A 24,214-nucleotide genomic window follows, 5' to 3' on the forward strand; every position below is an offset into this window, starting at 1 on the left:
TTTTTGTGACCTCCACAATGATGGAGGGTGAAGTGCTGTGTGTTTGTGCTTTTGACAGCCTCACTGCGCCAGCATTTAAGAGACACAAATGACTTGAAAGAACAAACAGCTTTGAAATGGTCCTCAATAGAACTAAATGAGATTCCCCTTCTGACAGCCTGCACATTCCGTTCACGCCAACCGTCCTCCACCTCGTTGCGTTTCCTCCTGCCAGTAAAAAAAAAACACACACAGACGTTTAGTTTAGCACTCGCAGGAATTCCACGCATATTTTGGCATTGTTTTCCATTACACAAAAGCAGTAAAAAAACATAAAGAAAAAGAGCCATCCTTTATTTCTGTTATTCAAGTTTTACAACACTATCTCATTATTTGCTTTTCGTCACTGCAGAAGTAAACACTTTACATCTGCAGGTGGGTAAATTAGCCGCATAAAGCAGCATCCTTCCTGTCTGCTTGTTCAAGTGGCAGCTATTGAGTAGTTCTATTAGCCTAGCACTAACATGGCCATTTACACGTGCACGAGCGAGGAGAAAATACCATTAAGCAAAGGGACATTTGAATTCAATTGTAAAGTGCATGAAATTATTGACTTGTAGATATGGAATGGTATAATGTTGTGTGGTTCTTTTTTTTCTTTTTTTTTTATGAATCTGCACAGATTCTGCAGCAGATGCGTTGGGAACACTCGGACCGCACTTTGAAAATAATTAAAACATTTCTTCTTCATTACAGTTTTACAGTAATTGCCCCCTTCGGTCACAGAATTTCCCCCCATTGTTTCCTTACGAGTTTGAACGGAATATTGAACTCAGCGCTTGGTAGTTAAAGAGGCACAGACCCAGCACAGTATTTCCATGGAGAGAGTAAGTTCTCACTCCCAAAGGTTTAGGGTTAGAAGATAAGACCAAAAAGCAACACATTCTGTCATTTCAGGGTGAGAAAGAAAAAAAGACAGAATGAAAAAGCATTTAAAATCAGGAGTAAAAGAACAAAAATATTTTCTTTTCCAGGTGGGAACAAGCTGAAGGGACAGCAGTTCCGTCTGGACTGGTCCTGGATCTCTCTGGGGAAAGAGTACTACGTGGTGGACGAGGAGGACACCTTCCTGGAGGTGACGCTCAGGCGGAGAGGCTACCTTGGAGAGACGTCTTTCATTGGTGAGTCTCTTTCTGTCTCTCTGATCCACGAGGGCGGGCTCTGTGTTATTAGCCAGGCTGGAGGGTCGACTCAGGGTCAATCTGTCAATATGTCCACCACATTGGTCTGAAATATCACAAATATCAACAACTTCTGGATGGTACAGACATTCGTTGCCTCCAGATGATACATCCTAAATGCTTTGGTAATCCTCCTCATCTCTTTTTAGTTTTAGGTGTAATGTCTCATTAACTATTTTATGGATCACCATTAAATATGATAAACGTAGTGATGTAAAGTGATTTAAAGCTCTATCATAGGCTTGCATTATGTTACTCTAAGCATAAGACCATTTTTTTGAGTTATTTTTTCCTATTTCTGTTTGTAACAAGTTTAAAAGAAAATGATCTCAAAATACTACCGACTTCAGGAAGTAACCCACCTCAACCTTATTTTTCTACTCATGATGGTTCCTATTCTGCTCAATTTTGTCATTTCCTTCGGTCGTATTACGAACCTCACCTCATCATTCACTCGGCGTTCTGCCTTCCAATACACACACACAGAACGAATATAATCCCTGACAGTTGAAGCCAAAAAGCAATTGCAACGCTTCCTTTCAACACACGCTGTAACCAGATTCATCCTCTAAGCCAAAATCATTTTGTGTGGCCTTGAGCCACTTTAGAGTTTGTGTAATGACTTTGAGGAGGCTAGATGAGGTCAACGTGTTGCCCGGTAATTTTTCTTTTTTTACCGGCCAATACGTGAAAACACAAGTTGCTATGTGACTGTTTGTGAAGCAGCACACCATCTCCCTTGACCTTCAAAGTTCAGCTTCACTTGCCTCAGTTGGGCAAGAAGTTTGGCCCAAATAATGGCGGGATATTGGAGGTCAGATCAAGTCACTGATGAAATCACATCACTGACACCAGAAGCATCACAATTTACGCAGCTGTCATTGCCTCGTCTGCATGTAAAGAAAGGCTGTATATATGAATGCATCTTGATCTACTACATTTCATTCTCACTCAAGCACACCAGCTAGTAGTTGGTCTTCGTTGGTCGTTGCGTGCTACGTTTAGGCCAATTTATGATAATAGACCGGAGGCAAAGCGAGCCAATGCCTCTGTCGACCTTTGTCAAGCTGCTTTATGTAGGTGGGTTTGATGCGTCACCGGCCCTGAACCGCAGTCTTAAAGAAGGAGTGGGAAAGAGATTGAGATGATGTTATGATCAGACCAAATACAAAAAGCCACTCTCACAATTTGACTTAGAAAACTGCCGTTTGCTGCATGTCCTCTGCGTGGTTTTACACGACTCTGCTTGACTCGTTCTCTTCGGCCGAGGTTCCAAGCCAAGAAGGTGGAGAAAGAAAATGAAAATGAAGCTACATTTTATTCCAAATTAGACCCGCCATGCTCTTACCAATCAGCTTATCATCGATCTACTGTTATCCATCTGCTGTAGGTGGCATCCTCTTGAACTTTGAGCTGTATTTTCTCCGATTGATTCCCGATTCAAAGTGAATCATCAGCACACTTAAAAGCAAATGAAGCGAAATGAGCATTATGCCGTCTGCAGCACTCATCGCCGCCATTCAAACCACAGAGTGGGCAGAGAACACGCCGCTGGCTCAAGTGCTGCTCCGATCTCCAAGCACAGCGACACATCAATGCCAAGTGTTCCGAATAAGCTTTCTCCACCGGCAGATGGAGGTGATTTGATGTCGGAAACAACAGCCCAGCATTGCTTTTGTGCTTGTGTCTGAGTTTTTTTGTGTGGATTGGAAGGTTAAAAAGATGATGGTGGTTTTGTCCCTGAACGCCCCTCTCATCCCAGACTCTGTCGTGCTGTAGCTCGGTCGCTCTGGGAGAAGCAGCAGCAGTAAGCAGCTTTTTACTGTCTCCCACCTCTCATCATCACTCTGATCCCTTTTAATCGTGGGGTCAGGTGTTAGCATCACAGCCTGGTGGTTTATGTAAGCTTTAATACTTACCCACCTGTATGTATGCGTGTGTGCACGTGTGTGTACACGACATGATTCCTCTCGGGAGGGTTTTTGAACGCATCTCTTTGGCACACATGAAAACTCGCGTCCTGACTCATCTCCTCGCGCTGTTGGTGCGCGAGCAGCTGGTTATCTCCGGCCGCACACACAGCACGCGCACGTTCATTCCACTTTTGAATGACTAAGCGCTAAAATGCATCAATGAGAAAAGTGCTCTCCTTCCAGGCCGACGTAGTTGAGACATTTTCATGCGTGGCTTGAAGGCAGATTAGAAAAGAGGGGATGTTTGAAAGTGCATCTTACCCCACGGCACATACAAAGTCACCCACCAGCACTTCAAATACAAAGTGCATGTATCTCTACGTGTTTTTTTCCGTGTGCCCGGCGTGGCTTTGTCCGTACACTGATGGTGAAATACGATCTCGTTTAGGGGCGACGCGGAATGAAAAACAGAAAGTGATCGAAGTCTAATAACTTTCATAGATTTCAATTTGCTGCCCTGGTGAACAGAAGAATGAAGCGAATGAACCGTTAACGGGGTGGAGACATACACTGGTGGACAAAATAGCGGGAACACCATGCAATCCTGCCACAGTGACGGTACGGTCTATGTTTCATTTAACGCCATTATAAGGCTACATAGTGTGTTGCTGTTTGGTAGATATCTCATCAATGGTCAGTGTTGTTGAGGCTCTACTTGGGTTCCTCGTTGCTCATTTAGTTTCATGTGTTTGGCTCGAGTCTTAATGATCTTTGCGTTTTCTCGCCGTGGTACATATGTTTCCTGGCATTCAGGAAGGTTACGCTTGACTGGCCTCATTTTGCCTTGATGTTCCTGTTGTTGATGGTACCCAAGTTGTAATGGGATTCACTGCCTTTGTATAATTTGGATATACAGGTAATTGTATGATATTAACTTTTTCCAGAATCAAAGCTATAAAATAGCAACTTCAAAAATTGTATCGCAAACACATGAATACCTGGTTATATTTATTTTATGTACCTTCATGGTTTATATTAATTTGCATTCATTGTCACGAGACACTTTAGAATCAGGTGAATTATTAAGCCAGTTAAAACAGTTTTATTATACAACTTCACTTTTAGGATGCTGTTACATTGTCCAAGAATTTGTCCCAAAAGAATTTTGCCCAAGATGACATAACTCAGACCGGCTGAAAGCAGGACTTGAGGCAGGCAGGTTGTCAGAGAGACCAAGACAGGAAGTAAAACCAAGTAATAGTAATTTAAAATACAAAACAGGAATAAACCAGGAAAAAACAATCCTTTAAACGCCACCATCCTGGCAAACTCTTCCGGAAGATGGCAAGGACCTCAGGGAAACAGGAAACCTGGGTCGTGACTGAAAAACACCTCCTTTGAGACTCCAAAATCAGCCGAAGAAAAGGGATGGGATGGTGTGAGTCAGAGCCCTTTGGGGACATATTTGGTCAGGTCGTGCTGTTACAGGTGTCAGTTCAAAGGAGGACCCACATGCAGGACTCGGGAAGGAAGGTTGAATTGAACACGAGGTGAGCTTTTATAATATATAAAAAAAAAAAGGAATTCCTGGTACGATGTCAAAGTATCCATATCTACAGATAACATCCGATTAGACGGGCTGTGTGTCAGGGATTGAACAGAGGGGAGGAACACGATGGGGAGAAGCTTGCTAGGTTTAAAGAGAGAGATAAGAGATATGAGAGATCTAGGTTCAAGCAAAGCAGAGCTCAGGCAGAGCAGGGTCGGACAGGAGCAAGGGGATCAGATCGGATTCTTTTCAAGCTTCTCACTTTCTCACTTCTTATGAAAAAAAACAAACAAAAATGCTAAGAAATCAGCTTATTTCTTCATGGTTGCTTGCTCTCCTCCTCACCTCCTGTGTCTAAATGAGTCCGGTCATCTTTCCCTGCCTCCCGTGACTCTGACGTGTCCACCCACTTAACCCGTCTCTTCTTTTCATCCCTAATCTCTCCTCACCTCATCTCACCGCGGAGAGCGTTTGGTCCTTTTTTCTTGCTTCTAACCTGTTTTTTTCTCATCAAAGACACCGTGTCTCCTTTCCCTCTCCCCCTTACTGCCTATAGCCCTGGGTCTTTGCCATAGGCTGTCTTATATTCTTCCACCCACTCCCCCCCTTTGTCATTCATCTTGTATCTACCTTCTTCTCTCTCACTCCAGCGCAGCTCTGTCTTCTATTTTCCCTCATCCTTCTGTGGTTGTTACCCATTGTGTACTCCGCTGGTTCTTCTCCATCTTCGTCTTTTTTTTTTTTTTGCTCTGTTTCCTTCGTGGAAAAAAAAGAATCATCATCCTCTCCACATCTTTCCTCTCTCTTTTTTCCCCTGCTTTCCGGTCTCTCCTTCTCTGGCCTGTCCTTTCTCTGAAAGATAAATGGAGGCTTGTTAACAAGGTGTTCATTTCCCAGGTTAATCATCTCCTGTGGGGTATATTCCAGCCTCATTATTGTAGGCAAGCGGGGTGGATGGAGAAATAATTTAATTTCACTCGGAGAGAATCGAAAGTATTGCTCTCCTGAACCTCTGTTCCACAGATCCCCACCTCAGTTGCATTGATGTGAAACTGACCTTTATTGTATAATGAGGATGGAGTTACCTGCAATCATACGGTTTTTGCAGTCGTTGCTTTCAGTGAAACAAACCGTAATGCAATACAAAAGAAAGGTTTGTAGCTATACACAGATCGTGTGTGTTTGTGAGCAACTCCGTGTGTGTGTGTTACTGAGAGACAACACATGGAGCAACAGCATCATAGGGATCAAAAGCCCTCGGGTGCGTATAACTCCACCTGCTGAGAAGGAACCCCAGTGCGACCTCAAGGCAACCTGTCTCTCCCCCCCAGGGAGTCCAGCCAAGGTGCCTCAATAAGGCTCATCCCTTTTAAGATCAACACTACCTCTCTCTTGGATGCAGGTTTGTGTGTGTGTGTGTGTGTGTGTGTGTGTGTGTGTGTGTGTTTTGATGGGCTGATCTCCAGGACAGAAAGATGAGAAAGACAAGATCGATAGAAATCAACCGTTACGTGGACACTTTGTCGAGTCATCTGTAATTGCCTCTCTGTGTTGTAGTCTTCATTGTTCGTGGTGGAGTCCATCATTAGAGGCCACATCTCTCAGCCCCACGGTTCGTTGTGTGCTGTAAAAAGACACACTTGTTGAATTTCTGACAAGAGCGGCTGCACAAGATGAGTTTTACGGCCACGGACGGTCGACACACCCTTCACATCGGATGTCATTTTAGGTTCTGTGTTATTAAAATGAATGCCTGAATTTCCAAATAGGTTGAGCATTTAAATGATTTAGTTATTGGACAGTCCAGACCCCTCAGAGGTGTTTCTTTCCCTTAGCCTAAAGATGGAAATGATTCTTGGTTATAATATCCAAGCAGAACTATCGTCCAAAGCCAGATATCGAAACAATTTCTCCACAAATTGCCATGAAATTTTGCTCTCGACGGTTCTGGTATTGATCCGTCTCTCGGTTACTCTGCTGACCTGTTCTCCAGCACCCCGGGTAAGCTGAGGATTATCTCTTTGAAAGAGAAATCCGAGAACTCGTGTATGTTTCTCAGAGGATAGATTTCTGGGAATCAGAACTTGGATGGTGTGGTTCATCATAAAAGAGTCTTGGTGTCCATTTATTTGGATAAAAATCCACATAAACAGCTTGACCCAGGTTAACCTGATACAGTAAGGGGCACTCAGCGAGTGAACTGAGTTGTTGATTGATTGAACGTCCATTAGTCATGTCTTAGAGCTCCCAGGAACATTTCCGACAGCCCCCAGAGAAGTGGATGTGTTGTGTTGAGTTAGTGCCGCCGCGGTGAGCAATAGAACATTTCCATTGCAAAACATGACCTTCTCCCGTTGAGAAAAAGCAGAGAGAAGAAAAAAAAAAAAAGAAAGTTGAGCGATAACAATGCCTTGCTGAATATGATACATATGTAATTTATTTTTTTATGATTGTGCTGTGGTAACCATCAAAGGAAAATCGTGATTTCTCTGCACTTGAACAATGAGAGACGTATATGCTGTATCAGCGGTAATTTGGTGTATGCGATGCACAAACGCACTCATGTACTCCACATACTTTGCAGTACAGTCGGTCAGTCAAACCAAATGCATGCAACCAGAAAAGCAACCCTCGAACACCACAAGCCTTTGTCATAATCCGAGGCTTTGGTTTTCCACATCGGGGGCTTGTAAACGAATGTAATCACCGACGGTCCTCACAGGTACGGCAACTGTGTCAAAGTGTGTATCCCCGCGCGTGCGATTGTTCTCGGATTTAACATATTTTGCATACAATACTCGGATCTCACCGCGTGTCCCATCTAATGTATCCCGTCTCATCTGCATGCGTTTGTCACCTCCTTTCTCCTCTCTGTGTCTGCGAAAGGGGGAAAAACAAATCCCTTTTATGTGCAGGCACATGCGCCGGCCCGCCACGGCTCCGCTCACCTTGTTCTCGCGAGCCACTTTGAATGTAGATAAAGGACTGCGAACGCCGTCTTTCCAAAATGTAATACCGTATCGCGTGGCTTATGCCACCTGGATTTCCTTGATGTGCATTTGATGCAAAAACCCAGTGGCACCAATAAGCTGCGTTGGTTTGAAGAAGGACGTAGTGATGAGTGCGAAACGTCAGATGGATCGTGTAGTGGGTTCACATGAAAGCCCTATTATACATGAAATAAGACACATTTGAAGAGAAAAGGAGACGCACACACACACATATACACACACACTTGCATGCGTACCTAACCCTTGGGAAATGATCGCGGTAGCTAATCCATTTCAGCGAGGAAGATGCTTATTTAAACGCTTCAGTCACAAATTCATTTCACACATTCCCGAGGCTCTGTAAGTGATCGGTGGAGAAAAATAGCCGCAACACACTTTTTTTTCACACCGCTCTCCGAACAACATTAAAGGGTGCGAATGTCTAATCTGTTTTTCATCTGTTTCCCTCTCTCCCCGCCTGTCACCCTTTAATGGTCGCTTCCCTTTGTTTTGGATTCTCGTGTCGCTCCTCTGACCTGCTCTCTCCTTTTTTTTTCTCTCCTTTCTCACGTCGGACCACGTCTGTCTTTCAGGCATCGGCACCCAGGACGGCAGCGCAAAGAAGGACGAGGATTTCAAGGGCAAGTCACAGAGGCAGGTCCAGTTCAACCCGGGACAGACCAGGGCCACGTGGCGGGTTCGGATACTCACCGATGGGAGGTACGAGCAGGCGGAGACCTTCCAGATCTTGCTCTCGGAGCCGGTGATGGGGGTGATGGAGTTCCCCGCCACAGCCACGGTGGAGATCCTGGATCCCAGCGACGGTCAGTCCTTTGTGTCATCATTTAGGGATAGACAATTGGATATTCTTTGGCGGCGATGATGTCGAATCTGTCCAGAGGGAAGGAGGAGATACATAACAGCCAGTGGGGGTTTATTGTAGGGATGGTGATTGTGTTGTGTTTGTGTATTTATCGGAAAAATACAAAAAAGCAGTATGATTACAGCTACTTTTGTATTCATTTGCTATTACCATCAGGCCAAATCAACAGTTGCCAGCCAAATGTGATATTGCCGTTCAGCGATTGGTAAAAGTGTTTCCCGTATACAACTTCAGTCTTTTCACTCTCTCCCTCCTAAAGTTTGTAATCTGCCACTTTCACTTTGTGTGGCTTTGCCTGCAGAGTGAAATGATAATGAAGTGTTAGTGGTAGTGCGACTAACTGGCTTCCCAGCTCCATCAAGGTCAGACTTACTCTTCTGCAGCTTTTACAGTCGGGTTTATCCTATGCCTCTCTGTTCGGCGCAACTTTTAAGTAATTATAGATGTGCAACAAAGATGGAAACACTGAAGCTTCCATTACAGTGTCACCCAACAGCTGCACTCATCACTCCCTCTCCCTCTCTCGTTTGCCTTCTCGTTCGCTCTCTTTCACTGTGTCGTTATCTCCCTCCCCAATCTATCCTCCCCTGTGGGTTAATTATGTTGTGTGTGGAGGGCAGGGGCTGGTTGGTTTTCTGGCATCTCCGGGGATTGTCTAATGTGACAGAGATGTGCCACTCTGTACACTAATGGGCCAGTGAAGCTCTAGCTGTGCCTGTGGCGTTAGCTCGTCTCCGGCTTCTCTCTCTAATGATGAAAACTAGCTTTGTCTGGTCTTCTGGTTAGTTGGCGACCCCCCCGAGGATATATCAGCTAGGCTAATGGCTTTTAGAGGAGGAGAGAGGATCGCTACGCTTTAACCAAAAGTGTTTCAAAATTAAGGAAATCTTAACGATCTGGTTTTCGTTCCAACAGCACGGACAGTCTCGGCTCTTCATCGTTTTTCATCTTTGTTTTAGTTGTTAAAACCCTTCTGTATCAGCCTGTTGCCCCTTTGATTAATAACGAGGAGTGGGCTCGGCCTGTACCGCGGTTGCTTTCCCCGTGCTGCGGCAGACGGCAACCCTGTGTAATTACAGGCTATGATAGCGTAGCTTTCCTCCTGCAAATCCTTGGGACTTTTCTTCATATATAATCCATGCACACTGCCGAGTGAAGATGAAGGTGGCAGCAGGCTGTTTGACTGTTTGCTGCAAGCAGCACCGGCATCCAGCCACACATTTCTCTTGCTATAGCGGGATGCTATATATCAGCTGTTATACCAACGCTGCATCTCGCACCAAGGTCATTCCACTAAATGATGAACGGTTTCCTGCTTTGCAGTTTGTTTGTGTTTTTCCGTCCGAGATGGCGAGGCCAGCTGCAGTCAAGCACGCCCTTGTAATTATGAGAGCTTTGTCTCAGTTAGGATGCTAAATCTCTTCGCTACTGTCAAACATCAAACCGCGGATTGCATTTTTTGTGAGTTTGCTGCTGCTTTTGAACGGTGCCAGTTACGGAGCGCTCTCAACTCGGTCCCCTGAGGGCTGTTTTGCTTTACATTAACACTGAGAGTTTAGGCATTTAGCGTATGAGCATGAACAGTTTTGCAAACCGGTGAAGAGTATAATGCAACAACTATCACACACGAAACAAAGAAAATATCCCTGCATCCATAGAATATTCATGAAATTATTAATTCATGGAGAAGTTCGAGGCATAGAAATAAAACACAAACAGATTTTTTTTTTAAGCAAGATCAGGTGTGAGTGTTCACTATTTTTATACCCTCTATGAAAGCATGTGTCCCCCCCCCCCACCAATGAATGTTTTAAAATGACTGTGGGTTTTCCCCCAGGAGGTGAACTTGACCCACTTGGCTGAAAATTAGCTTTTTCTAATTCTTTGGTGGATTTAGAGAAGAGCAAAGTGTGACTTGAAACAATGTGAAACAACTGCGAGGAGAGGAGATGCGCAGTGTGTGTGTGTGTGTGTGTGGCGAGAGAGAGAAGAAGAAGAAAAACAGTGTAGCCGTGTGTGTGTGTGTGTGTGATAGGTAAGCAGTGGACCTTAATCCCCTGCTAGGCGTCCCACGACCCCCCTGGGGAGTGACAGATTGTGGGCAGCAACAGAAAGGAGAAACAGAGGAGAGCGGAGACGATTGAGAGGAGAGAGAGAACGATTTAGGGAGCGTTACGGCGAGAGGAGATAGATGTTTGACTCCCCTGCGGTGCGTGAGATTGTCTTATGTTGATGACTTTGTCCCGAAGAGTCGTCTCAGGTCTCGATCTCTTACGCTGGCCGTCGAAACAAACAAATCCGTTTTTACCGCTGATTTTCTCCAGACATTTTTAATGCGAGTCTTCGTTTTACAAGCAATACCCCAAGTGTCTCGAAGCCATCATTCATTCACTCATTCATTCACACACTCATCGAGGGAGGGGGGGAGTCGCAAGAAGATCTGGGACGAAGCTCCGTCCACTCTGCTCGCATTTTTATTGGTCCCCGTGCGTCCGTGGAAAGTAGCTCCAACATTTATTGTTTCTGTAATGCTAGTAAGTCCTTTGCTTTGATAGATGATGCTTTCACTGGCTCTAAGTCTCTCCCTCCATCACAAGCTCCTCTCCGAGACGGGGAGAGGAGTCGGAGAACGGGAGAGAAAGGAATGAAACAGATGCTGACCCCTCGGTGTGTCGAGGAGTTGATGTGTCAAAACTCCCGGCTGATTCCCCCTCTGTGGGATGAATTGAGAAGCTTGCATGTGTAATTGTCTGTGACACGCCAGGCAGTAAGAAAAACTTCCCGAGGGGTCTCTTTGAAGAGCACCTCTGGTTGCATCAAACCGAAAACCTGTGATGGAGAGTTATTTTTGAATATGAATAAGCACACCGCAGGACCCCCACTTCAATAGATCTGAATAAAAAAAAATGTCAGCTGCGGCTCACTAATGCAGAGCCAGAACAAAAGCCTGTACCGGTCCTTGATGGCCCTAATGTACTGTAGATCTTTGCAGATAGTTATACATATCATTACCTTTCTTCCTTTTATTTTTTCTCTCTCTTCTGACTCCGTCCACCCGTTCTCATTTCTCCTCCAAACAGAGTCGACGGTGTTCTTCCCTGAACAGATTCACTCGGTGGAGGAAGGTGTTGGAGAGCTTTTCATCCCGGTGCACCGCAGTGGAGACATCAGCCAGGAGCTCATGGTGGTCTGCTACACACAGCAGGGTATAGACTAGCCTTTTTTCATCTCATCCAACCCGTTTCCCCTCAGTGTACCTCGCCTGCCTGCCTGCCTGCCTGCCTGCAGGCTCGCTGGTCAGACTGGTCATTTAAGATGGTGAATGTTATTATATAAGGCTCAATACATATTTTATGTATACACATCCTGCGTTAAAATTCAAGGTATAACCTAATAACTCAAATTTAATTGGGATACTGGACACATTTAACAATAACAGTTTCAGAATGATAGTTGTAGTTTCAATCTTGTTTACAGCTTCATCACAGATCGTGCCTTTAAATGGTAAACGAAATGGTAAATGTGGCATCCAAATGGTTTTAACGTGATGGTAATGTCCCCGTGTGCACAGGCAAAGTGTGCACCTGTCGCTCCTTTCCCATTTGACGGAGCCAATGAAATGTGTTGAAAACACAGCCAACTGGCAGAGTTGCAGTTCACACAACACATTTGCATTCTCACAAATAGAAAGTAGCAGCATAAGCACAGCAGTGCTGCAAGACGGTGCCTTTTTCCAAGTTTTACAGCAGTTTATTCAAATAACAGGCTTCGGTATAACGTAATTGTAATCATTCTAAAGACGTTCAGGTCACTATTATCAAATATTTATTTTACGAAAAGGTAAATCTTGTAGCCTGTGTGTTCTCCCCATGCGTCAAATCTCATGAAATACATTTAGACAAATAACGCATACCTAATGAAGACGTTAATGTCAAATATCGAAAGGTTACACCACAGGCTTGATTTAGAGAAACCTTCCTATTGTGTTCTGGCATTAAAGCAAATACACTCAGTGACACGATGGGCTTGCTGTTGTTAATTCCATTCTATTAAAGCAGGAAGAATGAACCTGGATGCTCAGCATTACTAAGATAAGAGGTCTCCTCTGCAGTTTGTACCAGGGGCTCAAGATATCTGATGTTTTTTACAAAACCATAAAATCCTGTCACTGATAACTCTCCTTTCGCTGGTCCCTCGGAAGGTTCCGCCACAGGGACGATCCCCACCACCGTCTTGTCCTACTCGGACTACATCTCCCGTCCGGAGGAGCACGCCAGCGTCCTGCGCTTCGACAAGGGTGAGCGGGAGAAGCAGTGTCGCGTGGTGATTATCGACGACTCCCTGTACGAGGGAGAAGAGAGCTTCAACGCCACTCTGTCGCTGCCGGTCGGGGGGCGTCTCGGGAAGCACTACCCCACCACCAAAGTCAACATCTTGGAAGACATGGACGACGGTAAGGCTGCGTAAATGATCATAACTCTGAGAACTCCGGTGAGAGACTGTGGTGAACTTTGCAAAAAGACGTTTGTATCAAAAGAAAAATAATTACATGTCTTTCCGCCTGGTGTGTGTGGGAAGGGTTTAAGGTTAAAGAACACATGCAGATGGGACACATTGATACGCGTTAATTTGACACATACAGGCGTTTGTAATAACAGTGCGTGGGTAGCCGCAGTCCTAGACGTTCTGATGAATTGTCATCTGAGCCACACAATGACAGAAGTTCACTTAATTAGGCTTGTTTACAGACTCGCGAGCTGTCGAGGCATGTTGGAAACACCCCGGCAGAGACTCTTCACCCGCAGCCGACACATGGAATCAAACACCTGTCTGTCATTCAGACGATTTTTTTAATTAAAGTCGAGACTCATACAGGAGTCCACTGGGACTGCATTATGAAGACTCGTCCGTGGTCTGCTTTCATCCTGCTGCAACATTGTATGGACAAAGTAGATTAGATTTTCTGACAGGCAGAGAAATGTGAGCCGGATTTATCTGGGGAGGGACGAGCCTGCTGGGAAATACTTATTCCAATCGACAGGCGTTCTCACTGTTCTGCATTGATTTACTTGAGAGACTTGGAAAGATTGAATGTCTGTTTTTTTTTTGTTAAATGCCATGGTATAGATTGTCATACTTCTTTTTCCTAGACGGGGGAGTGCTGGTGTAATAAATGTGAGTAAAATCCTAGTAAGCCAATATTTAAAGATCAGTTTTGAGGAAAACGGATCAACAAAGGAATACGATCTAAATGACCTACATCTCGTCAAACTGAGTGTAAATACCTTGTTTGGCAACAGTTATCTACAAACATGGCCGTGCCCTGAATTCATTTTTTACCATCTTTCCTATATTTGAGTCCTCTGCTACCTTGTTATGTAGACACTGTACTTAAATTGTGTCATTCTGTTGGGGGAAATGAGTGTCTACATTTAGCTGCAGGCCAAAATAACAAGACGGGAAATAAGAGAAAAACCTTTCCTTGAACTACTTTAGCCCTCGCACCGTTATCACTTCTACTGCAGTGCCCATCCCTGGACAGCAGTGCTGATTAGACTGAGCTATTAATAAGCCCAAGTTCAAATAATTTGAGTATACAGCTATTAAAACAACTAGAGAGTGAGACTTAAATGTTCACAAAGCATCTTAATTATGTCATAAACTTGGCTCTAGGTTATGCCAAAACAAAAAAAGACACAAAGAAAATCAATCGAAAATGATTATGACAATAAAAACAGTTCATATTAAATGGGCATAGCCTAGCATGCCCATGTCAATCATGAACCCTTCAAAGGTGGTTAATTCCAAATTCAGAGCATATGAATAAGGGATTACCTCCACACAGCTCTCACAACTCGGATTACAACACACACAGGCTTCATCCTCAGCTCAGGACACCATTACTCAACTACAGTTACACTGCAAATACGTTGATTTATTTATTTTGTATTGCTCTGAATTTCAGCAAAATGAGAAATGGGCAAACATTTCCAAAAACCAACACCAAGAAATTGGTTCATGCCGTTAGTTCAGCCGGTGCATGAATCACAGACATGGTAAACATCCTGCATTGCGCATTCGTAAGTTGGCAGAGATACTTTTACTTCCGTTAAAGGCGTATTAAAAGCGTATTTAGAATTTTAGAAGAACAAATGTAGGCTAAGGCTGAGCTTAATATTAGAGGCTAGGTCCCTCGGGAACTGCATGCCACAAACAGCTGTTTCAACTCCGCCTCCAATGCTTTTTTAAATGATCTTCCTGAGCGCTCTAATAAAAAATAATCTTTAAATAGCCTTATGTTGTTATTTAGTCTTTCTGAGGACATTGCACATTCATCCTGGTGCTGGGTCTGTATTTATCAGGACTGTGCACCACGGGAGAGCCATACAGGGAGCTATTCAGCACAGAGGGTGCACGAGTAAAGCCCTTCCCTCTGTTATATGGAATGCCATTCTTTAGCAGTTCCATGTGATGTAAATGTACCGAAATTGGTTCAAGTGGGTTTTTATTTTCTCTATCTCATGTCACATTAATGGGCTTCTATCCTGTCGTTAGGGGGTGATGTCACACCCACCACACCCCCCGCTCCCAACGTCTCTGAATGCATCACATAACAAGGTAACAGATAATAGAGGATCTGGTTGTCATCAATTCAAGATTCTCAAGTCTTCCTTTTAGTTCGTCCTAAATTGTTTGTATCAGAAATAATAGCATCGGAGGGGGCTTGTCATGCCTCCGACTGTGAAAACGACTTACAACCGAGAACTTATTTAGGGATACAAACAGCCAAATTGAATGTGTGTGTGTGCGTGTGCACGGAGGCTAGTTAACAAGAAACATGACACACCGTCTGATTGTTGGTATATTGTCAGAAGACTTCAGTCGTGGCGCCGAGTTCAAAGGAATGGGAGATGTGTTTGTGAAAGCCCAACTCCAGTGAGAGATGATGTGTCATTTTTAGCCTCCCAGAGGATAATACACTGTCTGACAATGCTCTAATACCTGCACCCAGGCAGTCAAACTGCACCCTGCTTCACGTTAACACAACCTAAACTCACCAAGAAGACAAAAAACAAACTGCTAAGAACGCTCTGTTTAATTGCATGTGTCGGCTGTGCATGCATGTGTGTGTGTGTGTGTGTGTGTGTGTTAGAGCTCGAGTTCTGCATCAAAGGCAAGTGGTGAGAAAAGCACTTGTAAAACTCCAAGTGTGACTGTCGGTGCTCACTCCAGCCACATTTTTCCTCCCCCCAGGTCAAAGTCAAGTTCGGTCCTTCCATCTTTTTCCCAGCTACAACCACACACTCAGTGGGACCAGGGGGTGTCTGCTAGATTTAGAGCTTTATCAGATTAAACTCTACAGTTACCTGCCTCCCTGAGTGTGGCTCGCTCCACATGGCTGCACACTCTCACTCAAAAGTGAGTGTTGTCATTTCCTCGCACCCCGCCGAGGAGAGAGGAACCTCAAACTCCCTCAGTCGGGTTCATGTGGCCGCGGCTGAAGTTTGTAGAATTGTAGATTAGCTCAGAGTATTTCCTTGGAAACCCTGTCCTTCATTTCAATATTAGGACAGCCTCGCTGTTGGTCACAGTCACCAAGCAGCGGAATTGCTCACTCATTGGTCGTTTGTACATTTTGCCCGTACTGCGGATAAGAAGTGTGTGTGGGAGGAGGGAATTAGACCTGGGGGGATTTTGTTTCACTGGTTGTCATTATATGGCAACACATTCCGTTCTTGAAGCAAATTATTTTAATTATAAATGTTTTAATCGTACATATTTAAGGAAACAAACACACACACACACACACACACACACACACACACACACACACACACACACACACACACACACACACACACATCTAGTAGAATTAAAATGAGATAGATCTGCACACCAAGAAGCTCCCATGAGGAGGATGTTTAATGCTATGTTACATCATGAGCACCAGTGGTATGTCAGCTGTGCTTGTATATGCATTATGGGTATTTAAGAGCTATCTGTTTTCATTTTGCTAGTTAAACATATTTGCCATCTGCCACCACAAATCAATTAACATACAAGCAGCAAATTGTGATAAGAAAGTCTTTCAATCTTTCTTCAATTTCATTGACAAAATAGTCAACAATTTGCACATTAGCGTCGAGTGAAGTGCATTTTTTTACAGCCTTTTTTGAAACCTGAGAACAAGAAACATCCAGACAAACAGCAAAACTGAAGGAACTGCACTAAACCATAAAAAAGAATCTACAAGAGTCATAAAGTTAGCCTCCAAGGAGATTGTAAGTCTTTAGTTTGAGGACAGTTTACAGTTCATTCCATGTAAAAAAAAGTATAGTACCTAAAACCAGTTCTGCCAACCTTACATGATGGCAGGTGTGTTTAGGACCCGAATGCAACACACAATACGACCAATAAAGCCGATGATGATTGAGAAATTCAGCAAAAACCGGTGAGAGCATATTTATCAAATAAACAGTTTAGTTCCAGAAAACCGAGCAGAGCCTCTCGAGGCTTTAACCAGGCCCAGAACCCCCAGAATCCCCCCTCGTGAGCTGAACAGAAGAAATGAGTTCTATTATCCTCATCCAAGGGTGGCACCTCTTCATCCGTGCTCTCAGGCAGATTATGGCCGACGACCCTGGAGGGAGCCGAAGCTGAAGCCCGATCACGGAGAAGAAGGCACAGAGATGGAGCTTCTGGTCGGTGGCTGAACGTTGAGACAGAACGACCTCCAACCCAACATCAGATGCGTCTCCCTCCGCTACAAATTGGCGATCCGGATCAGGCATGTGGAGGATTGCTGCAGATGTGAATTGGGACTTGGAAGTTTTACCAAAGAAAGGAAGCATTGCTGATGAAGCCAAAGAAGGAAACACGTGTGACATGGAATTTGCACTTCTCGGCTTTGACAAACAGAATTTTCAAAGAGGTGTTGCAGAACAGTGTGGGTGTGATGCTCCTCCTGGGATTAGGAGAAGATCACAATCTCATCAAGATATAAAAGAAAAAACACAAACCGACACAGCATGTCCCCGAGCACATCGTTAACTAGGGTCTAGAAAACTGCTGGGGCCATTAGTCAGAGCGAAGGGCATCACAAGATATTTGAAACGGCCCATAGCGGTGTTGAAGGCAGTCTTCCATTCGTCACCGTCTCAGACCCGGACCAGATGGTAAGCAAGGGACAGTCCTTTGAGCCACTCTGGCCAAGGAAGGCAGATGGTTGGAGAAAGGTGGTTAAAGAAGACATTTTTGTCAACCTGGAATGATCGTCTCTCAACAGAGGAGGTGGTATAAGACATAACCTGCCCTCAGATGTCTCCCCAGACAATCAACAAGCACACTCATGTGACCCTAACGACTCACATGGTGGCAGGATGGGTCAACGACTCTCAGGTTACCCATTCACACCCATCAGAACCCACTTGCCCCCACCAAAGTGCTTATCACTCAAGTTTCCGTGCGATAACCCAGAAAACTCAAAGATGAACTCTATCAAATGCTTTTGAGATGTCTTGTTGTTCCCAAACTTTTTGGCCTGTGACTCAAGTTAAGCACTATCTACTGACAAACTCCTAGTGACAGGTTGCATGCAGAAATCAGTCAAGCATATGAGTGATGTTGAATGTTTTTAAAGGCCTGAAGCAGTAAAACTGTCCAATATTTCACAATAAAAACCACAAATTTGAGAAAAGTTAGATAGAAAGTAAACCTAATGTCTGTAGCAGAACATTAATTATGATATTTATGCATTTGATGGTTATAACATAAAGAAGAGCACCTAATTGCTCCAGGGAAATATAATGGCGTAAGAGCTTATTTGTCACCTCCTTCTAATAGCAGGGGCCCTTTTTTTTTTTAAGAGGACAGCTGAGAATGCTCTGTAAACTGTATTTAAAGGCGCAGTGACACACAAATGGAAGCGGACTCCCACACGTAATAATTATCGCAATTTGCCTTTACACCTTCCCCAGCCCTCACACACACTTCAGAGTGCTAAACCGCAGGCGTGGCCCCAGAGGACGGGGGGGGGGGGATGCAGCTCTCACTCATCAGTCGTCGCTCGACTCCCTCTTGTGATGTCAAGAATCTGTCGTCTCCGGGAGCAGTCGAGACATGTACCAACGCAGACATGTATATTAGCGCTCCAGCAGAAGTTTCCTCTCTGGGCATAAAAGGAATGTGTGACAGATTTTCGAACACGGTGTTTACAGACATGCTACATGCTTCCGCTGCTAAGATTGAGACGTGCGTTAACAATAATAATCATGGGGAGAAAATTAACACTTACCACCCCCTGCACCTGCACCACTTACCGGTGTTTAGTTAGTTCGTTTTTTCATCCATGTGTCCTCCCCACCTACACCATTTGTAATGTTCTTTTTAGTCATCCATTGTGCAAATAAACAAATTAAATTTGCGTTACGAAAAAAAGCGCCACAGCTTTTAGGTGAAACCAGGTGTGTAGGAGGAAAAGGTGTGAGAGAATTACAGATGCACCAAATGTCTGGATGGTGAGAGAGGACTCCTAATAGCGTTTTCCCATTCCCTTAGTTACTGTATGTACACTATGCTTAGCGATTGTTATCTGGCCCAGTTAAGAGTATATAAATAAAATATGAACATTCATATATCACTAAAGTAATGTTCAGGGGGTAAAAACATCTCTCTGGACTACTGAAGTGTTTTTTGATCATGACACCCACAACACAATGATAACTCAGGAACTATTTTTGGATTATATGCCAGAATATAAGAAAGGAGCCAAGTGAGCGCGAGTGGCAGCTTGAAACAGAGAAGGAACTTTCCTTCTGTACGTTATTTTTTTTTTGGACTTGACAGAAAGGGGGGGGGGGGGGGGGGGGGTGGTTGTGAGAGATGAAGCTGTCAAATACACATTGGACTGCTTCCACTTTGCTGCCTCAGGAAACAATGCCAGTTCAAACAAGCCTTTGAGCAGTCTAGGGGGCCGCTTTCTCTCTGTCTCACCATCTCACAATACCACATTCAGAGAAAGTAGACACACCACACACACACACACACAAACAAACATAGAGAGGCCTCGCCTTTCAGTGCTAACTGCATCTTTTTTGTTGTTGTTGAATGTACTCAACGGTTTCACGTCAGAAGAATGGTATACAATGAGGTGGGATGAGAGGCCAGGAAAGGTCGAAAGGTCAGCCTCCCTGCAGTTTTACTTCAGACTAATGGGCTGTCCCTGTTTGACCTCCGTGTCCGATGTCTGGCTTCACAAATGAATCATGTCAGACTGCGGGTGGCTGCTGAAAGGTCTAATGTCACCACAGGTGTATGCGCAGGGAGAGGAACACTAACACTAAAAAAAAGAAAAAAAAATGCAAATAATGCACCCTGCTGCAAAAGGAGGTCAGGTGAGGTTGAAGGCCATTTAAACGTCCATCCACAGTCTGATGTTTGGTTTGAATAAAGGTTTTAAACAACATGAGACAACTAGCAGAACACTGTTAACAATATTCTAAAAGAATACATGAATACTGCTGATATTATGATGCCTCTTTTGCTTTCTGTGTTCTCCAGCTCCAGTGTTCTACTTTGGAGAGGTGGAGTATCACGTGGATGAGAGCGCTGGACACGTAGAGGTCAAGGTGTGGAGGACCGGGACCGATCTGTCCAACACCGGCACCGTCACCATCCGCTCTCGCAAGTCCGAGCCCGTCTCTGCAGAAGGTATTTACCAACAAGATTATTCTGAACAACGTATCATTATTTGTTTCTGACCTTCCATCCCGCTCTCTATCCTTCCTCTAGCTGGCATTGACTACGTGGGCATCAGTCGTAACCTGGACTTTGCCCCGGGCGTCAGCATGCAGACGTTCAGGGTCACCATTCTGGATGACCTCGGACAGCCAGAGCTGGAGGGGGCCGAGAGCTTTGAGCTCGTCCTGCGTATGCCGGTGAACGGCATCCTGGGAGAACCCGGGAAGGCTACAGTCTTTATTAATGATTCGGTGTCTGACTGTGAGTGACTTGATTTACCTCAAATATTTTACTGTATCTTCTCCCTCCTTCAGTATTTATTTATTTTTAGCCATGCAGGCAGTGTGAGTCTGGGGACGGCGGTGCTGGCCCGTCAGTCTGTCTGACGCTGGATTCTGAAGGCTTGTACAGACTTTTACGGGCCCCAAAGGATGAATCCTACTAAATGCATTTGGCGCACAGCGCCGCGGTGCCAAAGTACAAAAAGAACCCAGACATGAAAGCTTTTAAAAGTGGCCTTCTAATGTCTTAGGAACGTGTTTTTCCCAAGCTTGTCAGGAAAACTTCTTTACACCTCAGTTTAGCTGCTTAGTTTAGACAATTTTTGTCCAAGAAAGCTTGTTGTGGCGGCTGTGTCAGTCCAGGCAGTTCAATTGAGACTTGCTCTTTCATATATGAAGATTGAACTTGTCTGTTTTTTTTGATCCGACAGTGCCAAAGGTCCAGTTCCGCGAGCCCGTGTACACCGGAGAGGAGAGTGACGGTCACATCACGGCAACAGTGTACCGCAGCGGCGACATCAGACACGCGTCCACCGTCCGCTGCTACACCCGTCAGGGCTCTGCGCAGGTGGCGTCCGACTTCGACGAGCGACCCAACACAGAAACATCCGTCGTCACTTTCTCACCAGGTATTTCACTAATCACACATCACACGTGTTTTCTCTCGCTTGTTTTAATTTGTCGCGTGTCTCGAGAGATCGCACCCTTTACGATGAAATAAGAAACAGTGACAACAATCAACATGTTACATACTGTGCAGTCATTCTCAGTCTTTCTTCCAAAAACACTAGAGGAGCTGTAAGATGCCATATGGTGTAAAAAAAGAAAAAAAAATAGTGTATTGCAAAATTTATTCCATCGTTTCTTCCACCTCAAATTCTTTGACACGTCGCATCGTCACCTCCTCGCTGTGCACTCTAGGCGAGGCGGAAAAGCCGTGTATTCTGTCACTCGTGGATGACACGCTGTACGAGGAAGGAGAAGAGCTGCGGTTGGTCTTAGGGAACCCGAAGAGCGACTCACAGTTCGGTGCGTCAGTGGGAGCTCTGAACGAGAGCCTGGTGAAAATAAAGGACACGGCTGACAGTAAGTGAGATGAAGAGGGGAGGGGAATTAAATACGCGGTGAAATAAAAGCCAGTAAATCTTGTTATTTTCTATCTGAATAGTTGTGTAACATGCCTTCTCTGTGCACCTCAGAACCCATCATTCGTTTTCTGGAAACCAAGTTCAGCGTGAGTGAACCGAAGGAAGCCGGGACTGTGGCGACCGTGAGGATCCCCGTGGTACGAGTGGGTGACACGTCGAAAATGTCCGTGGTCCGCGTTCACACCAAAGATGGGTCGGCCGTCTCAGGAGAGGACTACTACCCGGTGTCTCAAGGTCAGCCTGGCACACATCTTCTTATGTCCCTATAGCTATATTGCAAATAAACAGCATTGCAAGAGTAGAAACCAGTGGATGCATCCAAAAGTCTAAAACACCACTGCACAAAATATGGTAAAACCACCACCTTCAGAGCACCACCAGTGATCAAACACCTCACATGATACATTACCTTTGTTCTTATGGTCGAGCAGAGATGCTCTGATATATGTCTGCATTAGCAGCAGCTGCAGTGGTTAGAGAAGTTCCCTGTGGCAGTTAAATGAATGGAAAGTGGACATAAGGATTTATTTGAGCGAGGGGTCATGATTTCTGTTTTCATCCCTGGTGGGGAAAGGTAATTTCTGCAGTGGAGGGTCATGTCTTTTTTTCTTTTTTTTAAATTGAATTTCACTATGCGTCATGCTTTGTCAGCGGGGTAAAATCTTCTTCCTTTCTATCCACTCAGCTTTAAGTGCAGTCAACCTTTTACAGCTTAATAAAGGCTTCAAATATTTATATGAATACATTCAATCTATTCAAATCATACCTGCCCACCACCGTTCACATTTCCCAGCAGTTTTGAATCAGGCAGAGTTGGATTTCTCATTTTACACAATATTTTCTCAGTGCAGCACATTTCTAATGCAAAGCCCTTTTTACTTACCGCCGTAGAAATGGACCACTTTCAGCCCTATGCAAATAACAAACCCTGCAATGCTTTTTAGTTAAGTGATATAGTCCACTGAAGTAAAACATTTAGTTTTTCTTTTTTTTTTAAAAAGAGGAAAACTTTTTATCGCCACAAAAAAAAATCACCAACAACAAAAACTCAAATTGCCAGAACCATGGAAGCGTTATTGTTGTTCTAATGATGATTTTCTTCTTTTCCTGTGTGTGTTTTTGTTTGTGCCCAGACATTGAATTCAAACAAGGGGATAAGGAACATGTGGTGGAGGTGGAGGTGCTATTTGATGGCATCCGAGAGATGAGGGAAGCCTTCACCCTCCACCTGAAGCCTGATGAAAACATGGTGGCTGAGACTCAGGTTGGTAATGCATTCCTGCCAGCCAGATAACACAAAAATCTTTTCAAACTCTTCATTTTTTTTCTGATTTGACCCATATTTATGCAGGTCGGACCCAGTAAGACTAGGGATCCCTTTTACAAGGGTGTCCTGGCCCAGACAACTTTAGTCGCAGCCAAAAGGGGGATGAAAACATTTCCCAATAAATAATAGATTATCCGCAGAAGAAAATGAGGCGGAGGGAGAGAAATGAGAGAGAAAAATAGAAAGCGAGGCCAAGAATCCGTCGTGATTGTGAGATTGTGAACGCATCCAGCTCTGTGATGACGCTAATCATTTCATTGAAAGTGATGACTTGATTCACAAACAGCATCATATCAGCAGTTCTCATTCGTCTTTCTGTAACAGGTGACTAAGGTGATAGTTTACATCGAAGAGACCAACAGCATGGCTGATGTCACCTTCCCCTCTCTGCCTCACGTGGTGTCGCTGCTCCATTACGACGACGTCGCAAGGACGCCGGATAACCTCCATCCGCCGGCCGGCTACGCCGTCATCTGTGTCACGGTGAGGCAAAAAATAAATCCACGTTCAGGGACGCAAGTGGCTTTGAAAAAATAACTCAAATTTTATTGCTCACTCTCAAAAACACGTTCACCCGAGCAACTCCTGGGAAACGGTTACTTGACACACCGCCGTTCATTTTGTAGGCTTGTTTCCGTAGCGAGGTAGCAGGACCTAAACAGAACCCACAACATCTGGGAGCAGAAGGTAAAAATGGTGTTCCTCAGGGCGTGTGCTTTCCTTCAGCAGGAGTCATGCTGTTCTGGAGTCGGCCATCCTTAAAAGACACATTCTGACTTTGTACCTTCAGACACAGGAGGATCACTTCCACTTCTTGAATATAGGCTCCAGTGAGACACATGCATTGATTTTTGTGATGTGTTAAGTCAGTTTGTCTGTGTGTGTGTGTGTGTGTGAGATTAAATGAAATAATCTTGCCCAAACTGAAATGTTGAGTCCTGCACCAGGAGGCACGGTGCCAACAGGTTCACAGAAACACTTCAAAGCTGCTACAAACTGCTGTCTCAATTATTGTAAATGAAAAAAAAATCAAAAGCTTCAAGAACACACTGAAACATCTGGATTTCGGCGGCAACAGTTGTTTACTCATTTGTATTCCACACCTCTTTTTTTCCCTTTTTGTCCTCTGGCATCTGACGTATCTTTCCCATCTCTCTGCTGTCC

The 24,214-nt window shown here is 44.5% G+C and overlaps 1 protein-coding gene across 1 annotated transcript in view; it reads left to right on the top strand.

Annotated features, from left to right (window-relative positions):
• frem2a (FRAS1 related extracellular matrix 2a) overlaps positions 1-24,214 on the top strand; it is a 50,034-nt gene that overhangs the window by 18,383 nt on the left and 7,437 nt on the right. Inside the window, 11 exon segments of the mRNA XM_084029056.1 lie at positions 1,014-1,160; positions 8,266-8,496; positions 11,636-11,761; positions 12,757-13,008; positions 20,115-20,264; positions 20,346-20,555; positions 21,007-21,204; positions 21,497-21,661; positions 21,775-21,957; positions 22,857-22,987; positions 23,375-23,533. Of these exon segments, the coding sequence (XP_083885182.1) occupies positions 1,014-1,160; positions 8,266-8,496; positions 11,636-11,761; positions 12,757-13,008; positions 20,115-20,264; positions 20,346-20,555; positions 21,007-21,204; positions 21,497-21,661; positions 21,775-21,957; positions 22,857-22,987; positions 23,375-23,533 (1,952 nt within the window).

Source organism: Eutrigla gurnardus (genome assembly GCF_963514095.1).
Source record: "Eutrigla gurnardus genome assembly, chromosome: 15".
NCBI classification, from domain to species: domain Eukaryota; kingdom Metazoa; phylum Chordata; class Actinopteri; order Perciformes; family Triglidae; genus Eutrigla; species Eutrigla gurnardus.